The sequence below is a fragment of the Pelophylax lessonae genome (assembly GCF_965119305.1).
Source record: "Pelophylax lessonae genome assembly, chromosome: 4".
Lineage (NCBI taxonomy): Eukaryota > Metazoa > Chordata > Amphibia > Anura > Ranidae > Pelophylax > Pelophylax lessonae.
In genome coordinates, this window is record NC_138771.1 from 556,264,212 (window position 1) to 556,277,037 (window position 12,826).

Consider the following 12,826-nt stretch of genomic DNA (forward strand, 5'->3'; position numbering starts at 1 on the left):
CACGGATGGGATCATTCTGCGCTCTTCTCCAATTGGCATTTTCTTTGTACTGAAGCACAATCCTCAACTTATCTTCCCCTTGTGCTGCTTCTCACTCACTGATTCTGTTTTCTGCTGTAAAAGACCTGCAGGAGGCTGATACCAAGTCAATTCAGGTAGGTTACATTTAACAAAATGACATTAAGGCCCCTTTCACACTTGTGCGACTTTTCCTGCGACTTGGGACTGCAAAGTCACATTACAAGTTTACCCCATGATTTCCAATGAGTACCGTTCATATCTGTGCGAGTTCAAAGTAGTCCCTGCACTACTTTGGTCCGACTTTGATGCGACTTGAGGTCCATAGACCTCAAGATTACACAGGCATTGCTTCAAGTCGTGGCAAAATCACACGAATTTTACGTCCCACAAGTGTGAAAGGGGCCTTAATCATGTATTAAAGCTGAACTCCAAGTAGATAAAGCCACAAATGAATGCAGCTTTGTAACCATTAAGTTTTTTTTAAATGTTTTGTTTTTTAATGCTAGCAGAGTATGTACCTGAGTTTGACCTGGCATCTGCTTCTTGCAGCTCTGTTCAGTGGAGCTGGGGTGAGAGGAGGAAGCAGCAGAAGGGGCCAATCTGTTCATGTGCTCACTAAGAACGTAGTAGGAGAAAGCAGAGTGACAGATGAGCTCATCACTGCTTCTGCTGTCACTGTCAATTCACAGGCTGCAGCTCAAGGAGAGTGGGTTAAATTCTGCTGGCCATTATACTGGTTTTGGAAAAGAAACACTGTGGGGGAGGGCTCTGGATTGAAATGGGATATTGCAAAAACATTTCTTATCTTTTAAAGGGCTGTTAATTTTTATCTTGTTTTGAGTTATGCTTTAATGAATACAGATCTGCATTGGTTTTTATCTTTTTATTTGTGCCTAAAGTTCAGATTTAAGAACAGTGGGAATGTAAAATTAATTTTGATGCTGTAAATTTTGAGGTTTTTAAATTTTTTGCAGCTGCTGGCCCAGATGGACTGCGCCATGTCAGGATTCCTCGGGAAGTATGTGTGAAGTTTCTGAGACTGGCAGAGCTGAACACACAGAAATCAGTGGAGACCTGTGGCATCCTGTGTGGGAAGTTGGTAAGAATGTGATGCTCCTTTCTTGCGTTGGTTAATTGTTTCTTTTTTTAATTCTACATCCTAGGACATAGAGGACTTGCATATTTATGGCTACTTGGGTTATGCTACAAACTTCAGGTGAATGGATACTGGCCAAAAAAAAAAAAATGTTTTTTCCACATAAAGCATAACCCTTCCTAGCTCAGCTAAGCCTCAGTTTTTTTTTTTTTTCTTTGGTGAGGGTGTGCTTCCCTGTATCTCTCTGAAGATCATAGACATTGCTTCAGTATAACGAACTCCATTCCTTATACTCCTAGTGTTTCAGAGGTGGGCTCTGTCTGGATCCATTTCTACAACCAGTAGGCCAGTGGGGGGGAGGGCGATGCCCAGACCTCACATGCAAGAACAGGGATAGCCTGTAATGTCTGCTGGTCGGTACTGAACCCTGCAGTTAGTGATCACCTATGTACCCGGGGAGCTCGCTGGCAGGGTGCTTATACAGGTTAAGGGCTGTTATCACCCTGGAGGGGAGTCAAGTCCCTGAAGACCCTGTGGGACACTTCTACCATGATATGTGAAGACTGGGCCTGCTGGCTCTGCAGCTATGAACTGGTGGGTGCCTGTGTGTTATGGTGGAGCAATGTGAAAGTTCCCCAAATGGTCTGCCTACAGCCCTACACAACAGAAATGCCATTTCTTCATCCAGGCACAGCAAGTATTGGGGCTTTTCTGTTTGAGGTGACAGCCACACAAGTATTTTGACTTAGGAAGACATTCCTCTCAGCTGGGTAGCTGCTTCCCTCTGGGATTTACAGGCCTGTTTCTAGCAAGCCATGGATTTGCGAAGGCAGAGAGCTGAGGGAACGGATGATGGGGTGGGCCCCCAAAAACCTCTACTAGGTAGGGAGGTCCCCCGATGAAGTTCTTTATGCATTGGCTTTCCTAAAGATCAGATTAGTTCTGAGTTCCTGCCCTTATCTGTTTTTTCCACTGTTTCAAGTGCACAATCCTCCACTTTCTTTGTGTCAAGGGAGACATTTACTGCAGCCATATCCAGACTGAATGATCAGCTCCCTGAGTCTGTAATGCAATTGTTAGATCTGTTCTTCCCCATCTCCTCCTTTAGGAAAGATGGAGCACTCGAGGAAATTCCTCAGGAAGAAGCTGTTGCAATTCAGGAATCCTCAGTGGACAGGTTTTCCCAGGGGAAAACTCAGGGTCCAGGGCTGTCTCAGACACAGAAAACCACAATGGGCTTCCTTGTAAATTTTGGTGCACACCAACCTAAAGTTGCTGTCAGAATCCTCTTCCCTAAAACTCACTGGTTTTGGACCCTGGTGGCCACCTAAAATTCCTTAGTCCATTTTTTTAGTGCAGTGATAAACGCCCCCAGTGACTCCTTACACTTCAGCTGTTTCCTAGACTGTTGCTCAGGATAATAGTGGAGGGTATTCTGGTGATTCTGATAGAACCTGCTTGGCGAAGATGAACGTAGCGTGCAGACATCGTGGATCTCTTGACGTACAAGCTGTGGGCTCTTTTTAGATAGTCCATATTTGGTGTCACAGGGTCCGATATTTTGGTATTTTGTTTTTCTTTCATTTTTCCATCCTGCCTTACAGTTGCTGACTTTGAAGGCACAGCTGTTGACCCTCTTCAAGGTTAAAAAATCGACCTCCAGGAAGGTGTACTGCCATAAGTGGGAGTTTTTTTTTCACTTGGTCTAAAGCTTGTAAGCTTCATCCCAGATGTGTGGTGCTTTTTGGCATTTTTCTTGTGAGTGAATAAAGATGCCATCAGCTTTAAAGGCTAAGTTTAACTTTGTTTCCTTCTAAATTTTAGCTCCAGATGTACCAATATACCATTAATGTACCTCAGTTGCAGAAAAATACAAGATCTTTGCTTTTGAGAACAAGGCCTTACCTTAGCACTTGCTATATTTCTTAGAATGCACTCCCTGGAATACAGAAAGAGCAGAGGAACCAGTAAGAAACAAGGAGTTTACCAGCTGATCTCATTAGCACACCTTCACCCATCAACTAAGTTTTCACAGCATTCCCGTCATTTCTCCACACATGCATTTGCCTGGCTTCCCCAGGGCCCCATTAGACTGGGTCAGGCTGCATGCTAAACTTCTTGGGGCCGCACGCAGCCCACTGGATACCCCTGAATGTAGTGCAGGGGTCTGCCTGATTGGATACAGAGTGATTGGGTATATGGTTGGATACAGAGTGATAGATGGTGTCCTCCTCCTATTATTATATCGTTTTGATAACTCTAAAGGAGATTGTATGGATATTGTACCAGATTGTATAGTGTATGGCCACATTTATACATCTAAAATACCTAGTTGCGCTTTCAGTGTGTCATTAATTGTTAACGGCACACCAAACACGGAAGCAAACACATCTTTTGCCATATGAAAAAAATGGTGACAAATGCAGTAAACGTGTGGCTCGCTCCGCACTAAAATGTCCCATGAGCTACCTTGACGTGTAGTGCAGCCCATTGAATTCAACGGGCTGCCTTATGTGTGTCACTGGAAAAACAAACCAAAAAATATGTGCTCCCACTACTCTAGGTGTGAGTGGGGCCTGAAAGTGAAACTGGTGCATTGCAAATGTGCATCGTGCTGCTTGTGCATTGTGTTGTCATTACATGTTAAAGGCACCTCGAGCGGCAGAACTGCAGTAACCCACAATGCTCCGTTCCAAAAAAAGTTTTGGGGCAATTGTGTGTAGGGCATTCAAGGGAATGGGCTGCCCTATGTGTGATGAATGAAAACTCTCCAAAACGTCCAAAGCTAACTCATGCAAAAATGTGAATGAGGCCTGACAACTGACCACTCCCTCCTATGTACTTCTAAAAAGATGTTCATTCACTATGCAATCCAATTATACAATTTCTTTTAGATTTACCAGAACTATGGAACTGGAGGACACACCTGAACAGTCCATTCAATTTGTATCAAATCAGGCAGGCCCTTGCACTACATAGCTGATGGGAGATCTAAAGGAAATTTGTACAATCAGATAGTATAGGAAGTGGGTGGAAGGTAGTATTGTAATGAAGGCGGTGTGGTCAAGCATGGTGAATACGCCCTCTTCTGTGATACAAACAGGAAGTGAAGGCTTCTGGGAGATGACCTAACAAAGTGATGGAACCTGAAAATCCTTTTAAAAATAAACTGACAGGATTTTAAACCTCCTGTGGATAAGGTAAGTGAGAGAAAAGCACATTGGGATGGCTGGGCCAGAAATGGCATAGGAAAACGCTTCTATTTATTATTAAAACTGAGATTCTGCCTGAAAATGTGAACTTTAAGTATCATCAAGGACCAGATCGTGACCTTTCTATTGACCCATTCTATTTCAGAGACCTATTGCATCTCATTCCTTGCTCAAAGCTTTTTTTTTTTTTTTTGTCACCTTACAAAGTGGTCTTTTTGGTGCCTATTACCTTGGCACACATAGTTGTCCACGTTGACTGCACTTTCCTGCAAAAATCCTTTCCTGGTTCTTCACCATAAGGGGGTGTTGAAGCCTTGGTCCTCTTTCCTCCCTAAGGTGGTTTCTTCATTCCACCTAAATCAGGACAATGTGTTCTCTTTGTCCTAATCCCAAATATCCAAAGGAAAGGGTTTTTCACTTATTGGATGTTGTTCAAGTTCTTTGCGTTCATCTGAAGTCCACTGCTTCAGTTTGACAACCTGATTGCCTGTAGTTTTTGCCTGAATGTTCTCATAAGGGTCAGGCTGCTTCTCGATCCACAATTTCTAGGTCAGTGGTTCTCCACTCCAGTCCTCAGGGCCCACTAACAGTCCAGGGTTGCAAGATAACTGAAATACATCACAGGTGATATATTTTGCTGCTCAGTGATTGCAGTATTCTAGTCTGCATCTCCCAAAGGCGATACCTAAAATTTGGCCCGTTAGTGGGTCCTGAGGACCGGAGTTGAGAACCACTGTTCTAGGTGGATTCCTCGACACATTTCTCAGGTCTGTGCTATATAGGGCAAGACTCCTTCCCCAAGTGTCAGTGCTTCCTTGGCTTTTTAACATTGTTTCCATTGTTGAAGTATGTTGTTCAAGGCTGCTACCTACTCTTCTCTTCACACTTTGCTAAGTTTTACCAGGTAGATGTTCACACCTCTGTGGATGTCAGTCTTGGGTGAAAGGTCTTGCAGGTGGTTTTGTAGTGGGGTTCCCTTCTGTTCTGTTTTTTTTTTTTTTTTTTTGAGCATGTTGGCCTTGTTGCTGTGTTGCCAACCCCTCATGTTTAGTGCTTTGGGACATCCCAAGTTGTCATGAATATCGAAGTCTTCTGTGTCCTGTGATGTATGATTAGGAAATTAGGATTTCTCTTTTCGTTCATTCACGATCTTCTTTACTATAGGATTATTCTTCCCCCTACAGGACACTAGGCTGAAAGTCTGGCTATGCCTATGGGCAGTCCCAGGGTGGTATACTCCCTCTCTGCTATAGGTACTCAGTTATTTTATCCCTAATCAGGAGTAAGGACCTAGTTCATTGCTGGTATCTCTGGTCCTGGCAATTTTTTATTTATTTTTTTTCCTGTGAGACCTACAATCGACTGCCGGACTGGACGACGGGCTGGATTATCTAGATCCAGTGGACAAGTGCACGATGACCTCAGCTCCGCGCTAGGTCGGCCGTGACACAGCCCCACCGGATGGGGGCTGGCCTGTGCCCTAAATGCCTCGCAAGGTCGCAGCGTTCCTCCTGGCCAACCGCCCCCCATTTTGATTGCGAGGGGTTCTGTCTGGAGTGGTGCCCGTCTTGTTATTGGTATGGTGATTAGCTGTCCCTCTGAAGGGTTTTGGGGTGGTCGGACCCCCCGGATTCCCCTCCTTGGGGTGGTCGGACCCCCCGGATTCCCCTCCTTGGGGTGGTCGGACCCCCCGGATTCCCCTCCTTGGGGTGGTCGGACCCCCCGGATTCCCCTCCTTCCTGTCAGGCACCCCCCTTCATCTGCCCCCACATCCTACCCCCCTTCCACTTATGCTGGGACTGTGTGGGTGGTCTGATCGACCTCCTGGGGTGGGGGCAGGGCGCTATGCTGGAGATGGGGGGGGGGGGGGTGCTCGGATGATCGGCCTGGGATCCCTTCTGGGAGCTTCGCGATGCCGCCATTTTCTTGTAGCCTGTGTGCTCAATGCACGGCGGCCATGTTTGTATAGTCCGTGGCCATTTTGTGGTCTCTCTCTCTCTCTCCCTCTCCTGGCGACCGGGTGGAGCTGCCAGCGCGGTGGGGGTTGTCCCTTGCAGTGTTTTGCACATATTGTGGGGTCTCCCTGGTTACTCATGGAGTCTTTGGAGCACATCTCCCCACCTGTTCCCCTCTCTGGGGCTGCGGGGCCCCTTGGGTCCCATCCATCCATCGATGTACTGACGGCGGTCCTGGAGTCCCTTGTGCCCCGGGTGGAGGTGGCTTTTGGGCGACAGGCTGGCATAAAACGCCCCCTGCCTTCCCCTGCCTCATTTGTAACCTCAGATCCTGAATCTTATTAGGCCGCCATGGACATTGGTCACACTTCTGGGTCTACAACCACGCGCCCTAAATCCTCAGATAGTGAGGATGATTCCTCTGCTTCTGCAATCACGCACGAAAAGGCGCTGGTGGACGCACTGATTGTATCTGTGCTTTAGACTTAAAGTTGGACGGTATGGCTGCGATGGAGTTGCAGGTTCCCTTTTGGCACTCACAAACCATTCAGAGCAGCAAAGGAGTTCCCTTTCCCCTCCTATTTTGACAGAACTTTCACTGAAGAGTGGGGACGACCAAAGCGTCCCCTTAGGGTCCCTAAGCGAGTTGCTAGGTGATACACCTATGAGGAGTTCCTTCTTAAGTAGTGGACTGTTCCACCAGTGGTGGACCCTCCGGTTTCCAGAGTAAACAAGACTACCATAATTCCAGTTGAAGAGTCCCCAGCGTTTAAGGACCCGGCTGACAGGGAGGCGTTGGCTGTGGCCCGCACTTTGTACACCCTGGCTGATTCGGCACTGAAGCCGATTTTTAACCATGGTGTCACAGACTCTGACCGAGTGAGCTAGGCATTTACGCTGTGACCTGGAGGGAGGGCAGCTTCCCTACACTTTTGCTGAACTGGTGGACCAGCTGGTCCAGGGGCTACAATTTATCTGTGATGCCTCTTTGGATGCGGCTCTCCTAGTGGCTCGGTGCTTTGCGGCGGTGGTCCTTCGGCATGTCTTTTTTGGCCCAAATTCTGGTCTGTGGACCAGACTTCTAAAAAGGCCTTGACTGATCTTGCCTTTCAAGGAGATTGCCTGTTTGGTGCTACTCTGGATGACATTAAAGGTCTCACAGGGGGGAAAAGTACATTTCTTCTGAAGCCTACTAATGGCAAGGACCCTTGCCGTAGTCGTGGGCTCTCCTTGGCTCATAAGAAGTTGTTTTCTCCCTCCGGGTCGATTTAACAAGGGATCAGAGCCATTCGGGGCCTCCTCTGGAGGATTTAAGCGAACTTGGTCCGGCAAGTCAAGTGTGGGCTTCTCCAGACCCGCAGACAAGGCCCTTTCAGCAGGAAAGTGCGCCCTCACCCGTATCTGGGGTGGGGGGGGGGGGGGGGACATCTTCGCTGGTTCCTGGACCTGTGGACTCCCCTGGTACAAGAACAGGTGGGTCCCTGAGGTAATTTGGTCCAGCTATAAGATCGAGTTTAGTTCTTGCCCTCCGGTAAGGTTCTTCCTTCTGATGTGTGACTGTCCCCTGTCTGCTTACAAGCTCTTTTGGGGGCGGTGCAAGACCTTTTTACTTTACGGGTGATGGTCCCGGTTCTGACTTCAGAACGATTTGTGCGGGTGCAGAAGTTCAGAATGGAGTCCGTTCTCACGGTGGTGGCTTCCCTGCATCAGGGGGATTTTCTTGTCTACATCGACATCAAGGACGCTTATCTTCACATTCCAATATGTATCGGTCTCCAGCACTTCCTCCGCTTTGCCGTGGGAGAGGAGCATTATCAGTTTGTGGCGTTATCTTTTGGTCTCCCTCTGCTCCTTGGGTCTTCACGAAAGTGTTGGCCCGGTGCCAGTATTATTATGCCAATGGGGGATCGTGGTACTGTGCTACTTGGACGTCATCCTTCTGCGAGCAGAGTCTCCTACTGCTCTGGTGGAAAACCTGGAAATCCCCATACGAGCTTGAGAGAGAGTTTGGCTGAATTCTGAATTTTCAGATGTCTGCTCTGGTTCTGTCCACAAGCTGGACTAACTGGGTCTGACTCTGGACTCAGCCTTAGCCAGAGTGCTTCTACCTCTGGACAAACTACAGGCTGCAATTCGTCTCCTGCTGTCCAGCAGATGGTCATCCCTCTGGACTTGCATGCGAGTGCTGGGCCTGATGGTGTCTACCTTCGGTTCCATTTGCACAGTTCAATACCAGGTGCTTGCAGGGAGATTCTGGCCAAATGGGAAAAGAATCCGCAGTCTCTGGACAATCTGACCCGGCTGAGCCAGGGGAACGATAGTCGTTCGAATCCTTCCTCCCCTTGTATTGGACAGTGGTCACCACGGATGCCAGCCTGTCCGGTTGGGGAGGCGTCCTCGGCAAATATTCTGCTCAGGGGATCTGGACACTGGAATAGTCCAGACTACTGATCAATGTCTTGGAACTCCAAGTGATCAGACTGTGCCTGGAACATTGGACGGATCATATTCAGAGATGTCCAGTGCGCATTCAATCGGACATTGCCATGGCCGCGGCTTATGTCTGTCACCAGGGTGGCAAAAGAAGTGTCTTGGCGGCTCTGGAGGTAGCCGGCATTCTAAGATGGGCAGATCCATTCGTTCCAGCCCTCTCTGTCATACACATTCCCTGGGGGGGGGGAGGGGGGGTGTGTGAGAGCTGGCAGGCGGATTACCTCAGTCAGCAGGCGTTGAACCAAAGGGAGTGGTCTCTCTCTTCATCCAGAGGGGTTTCATCAGTTGTGTCTCTGGTGGGGCATCCCTGAGGTGGATTTGTTGGCTTCCCGGCTCAACAGAAAGGTGCAGAAGTTTGTGGCTCGGTCACGGGATACTCTGGCGGACGCCACAGATGCGCTAGTGGCCCCGTGGGGTCAGTATTAACCAATGGTTAAAGAAGATCGGGAGCTGTGTCCATCAATGGGTTGGATTCTACCTGGTCAGGGATTTGTGCCTTTTTTTTGGCCCGTGTCTTATTCACTCAAAGGTGGCAGCATAGCCCAAGTAGTTCTGAATATCTAAGTCCTCTTTGTCCAGTGGTTTACTCCAAGAAAATAATTAACCAGAAATTCTAATAATTTATTAATTTTTATGTAGTGCCTAAGTATTTTATAGAAAACCATGAACCATTCACATAAGTTCTTGCTCCAAGTGAAACGTGCAGTTCAGTATTCTTATTAGAATATGACTAGTTTAGTTTAAGTTTGGAAATAAGGGAAAGAAAATATGGAAACGATAAGGGTTATTTAAAAAATTGCTAAATATCCTGGTTATACTAAAAGAAAAGTACAGTTATAATTTTAAACACCTGGGTAAAAAAAAGTGTCTGCGATAAGTTGTCTTGAAGGTGCCATTGGCTATAGCAGCCAGTCAACTTCTAGCTTTTCTGCTTTTCACACAGTTTGGAAAGTGATTGAATGTGTATATTTTCATTTTGCAATTCTTCCCATGCTTTTATATAAATTTACCCTAATTTTCATGAGTTTTCTTGACCTGACCCCTTATATTTTTCTAGCTGCAGAATGAATTTTCCATCACTCACGTCATTGTGCCTAAACAGTGTGGTGGTCCTGATTATTGTAACACTGAGAATGAGGAAGACCTGTTCTTGATTCAGGACCAGCATGGGCTTATAACACTGGGATGGATACATGTAAGTCATGATACAACAGCTCTCTGCTTCTACTCTCCTCTGTTTTGTAGTTCATAGTCTGTTCGATATCTACAGTACAGACCATGAACTGAATCCCTTGCTGCTTGTTTCCGGCCCAATATTACACAAAAGTGGAGGAAATTTTAAGATGTGGGGGGATGGACACATATTTATTTATTTTTGTCTAAGAGCAATTTACATTAGAATATCAGGCCTTGATTTACAAACCTTTAACACAAATATAAGGATCATTATTTTAGCCATGTGACTGAAATATTGAAATCTCACTGGGCTGAACTAAAAAATGTTGGAAAATAAAGAATTTATCTTGATGTCTTAGCTTTGTGTATGTGCGTGTATTGTATATATTATGCTGGATAGATCCAACAAGTTACAAGCTTGGTAAATGCAAGTTTGTGGGTTCTATTTTTTATTTTTTTTTTAAATACAATTCTAAACAATGCATACATACATACATACATGTATCCATTACAATGATTGAAAGTACAAAAAACACAGTACACTTATGAAACACTGACCACAGCTTATAATGATAAAATGGGAAAAGACAAACTTACAGAAACATTATTTCATTTGGGTATTTAAGAAAAAAATACATTTCCTAAAACTTGTAAGTTTTTTTCCAGATGTTTCAATAATCAGTAAGGCCACTTTAAAATGGAAAGCGGATTATGCACTCCGCTGGACGCAACATTTATCCATGCTACAGGCAGTTGTGTGGGCCCTGCAGTGTCCCACTTAGTTCTTTATGCTTAATGCTGCAGCGAGAACTCTGTTGTTTAAAGAAAGGCTTATCACATGACTTTACAGATCACATCATCTGGCATATCACCCTGGGGGCGAGGCCACACACAGCATGCAGTATGACATGTCTCGGCTAGCTCAGCCGAGTATCCTGCACAATCCTCCTGATTGCACCGCCATCCTTACCGCTCTGACCTGGGACACACTCCATCTGCTGCTCTAGAGCCTCAGCTCTCCATCTGGTGATACTGTTGCTCCTCCATGTCCAGGAGAGGACCGGGCCTCCGTGTTCCACCCGACACCCCCTGCCAAGATGGTGGACTCCTGCCCCACTCAACGAAAAGGATCCCCCGCCTCTTCAGCTGCCTGAACCTGGTGGGGATGTTCTGGAGGAAGACCTGGGTGCCCTGGATGGTATTCCCCTGCTGCTTGCTGACCCCCCCTATTGCCCCCATGTGAGTACACATGCTTCCAATATGGCGGCAGTTGTACAAGTCAGTACTGATCTTGAACTCACGCTTAGAGCTATATTAACAGCTGTCACCACTATAATTCATCTTTTGCTGACCTAACTGGGGAGGTGAAAGGTATGAAGATAGAGATTTCCTTAGTGTGAGGCAAGACAAGCAGAAACTGAGGGAACGCACTTCTGCCTTGGAGGGCTGCCTTAGTACCCTGGAAGATGACTGGCAACTCCTACAAAGAGATGTCGGATATGTGCAATCCTAGCCTCTGCTAATGCATCTAGACTGGTGGACATGGAGAACCGCCTCCACAGAAATAATGTATGGGCAGTTTGCATATCTGAGCGAGTGGAGGGTAAGAATCTGGTGGCATTGAGGCCTGGTTATCTGATACCCACCCATGTTCACCATGGAAAGAGCTAATAGAGCTTCAGCACGGCCACCAGCGCAAGAAGCTCCACCACGTCCCTTCTTGTTTCGCTTCCTAAACTACAAAGATAGGGATGCTATCCTGTCTAAAGCCATTACAACTAAAATTGTCAAAGAGGATAATGCACATCACCTGGCTTTCTTATTCCCATGTGTTTTTTTTTTTTTTCAGTTCTAATCTGCTTTCTTTAGAGCCAACTTCAGAGCTAGCTGAGCTATATGCACATTAGTTAAGAACTCTACTTTTTTTTTTTTTAGTAGGTAGAATATACCCACTGTAGAGTGATGTACTACTGTTATAAACCAAGCTTTTAGCTTCGGTATTTTTCTTTGGATGTATTGTAAACTAAAGGGCACATGTTAGGACAGAAGTTTGGTAGTTGCCATCACGGAGTTATTTTCCAAAAGTGTGGGTGCCAGGGCTGTCCTCCATTTCCTTGTTTCACTACTTGCCAAGTCAAAGACCAGAACAAGTATCATATGTATGTTCCAGGTCAAGGACTTGCCAATTCACTTTGAGGATGGAGAGAAAGACTTAATAAAAGATATCTTTGCCTGGAGTTCAGCTTTAAAAGGGGTTAAACATTGGGACATGTGCATGTATTGCAGAGAATATGTTTTATAAAGGCTTTGGAACTAAAACTTAGGAAACGTGCCTGCTAAATCAGCCTGATTAGTCAATTTAACAATTCAAATTTTTTTTTCCTCCATAGACCCACCCAACTCAGACTGCCTTCCTCTCCAGTGTGGACCTGCACACTCACTGCTCCTATCAGATGATGCTTCCGGAGTCCATCGCCATTGTCTCCTCCCCAAAATTCAATGAGTGAGTACCACTTTTAAATTAGGATTTTCTTTCTAGCTTGTTACAAGGGAAATGTAGTATATAAAGAGTAAAGCAGCTTCTTAGGTGAATGATCTATAATGGAGGCTAGTAATTAGTGTAGGTGACAAGAATATATTCACAAGGAAAGCTGTGACCATAAACTCTTGTTTAAGTCAAACCAAATTAAAGTGGGGCGCTTTATAAATCGAAATAAAAACAACTAATACCATTCCAGCGTGTGTGTCTCATAAAATGTCCATACAAACAAAAGCGTTCCACCGTGAATTCTAGGTGAGAAATAGTTCATATAAATCCCCTCCAATATAATGTGAAAAATTCCAGGTTAAAAAAAAATAAATCTCTGTGCTCC

At 45.8% G+C, this 12,826-nt stretch overlaps 1 protein-coding gene across 2 annotated transcripts in view; it reads left to right on the forward strand.

Annotated features, from left to right (window-relative positions):
• Window positions 1–12,826, forward strand: part of STAMBP (STAM binding protein) — a 50,446-nt gene that overhangs the window by 25,659 nt on the left and 11,961 nt on the right. For both annotated transcript variants that reach the window (XM_082255947.1, XM_082255946.1), the window contains exons 6-8: window positions 996–1,120; window positions 9,835–9,972; window positions 12,344–12,456. In XM_082255947.1, coding sequence (XP_082112073.1) covers window positions 996–1,120; window positions 9,835–9,972; window positions 12,344–12,456 — 376 coding nt within the window. The remainder of the gene's footprint in view (window positions 1–995; window positions 1,121–9,834; window positions 9,973–12,343; window positions 12,457–12,826) is intronic.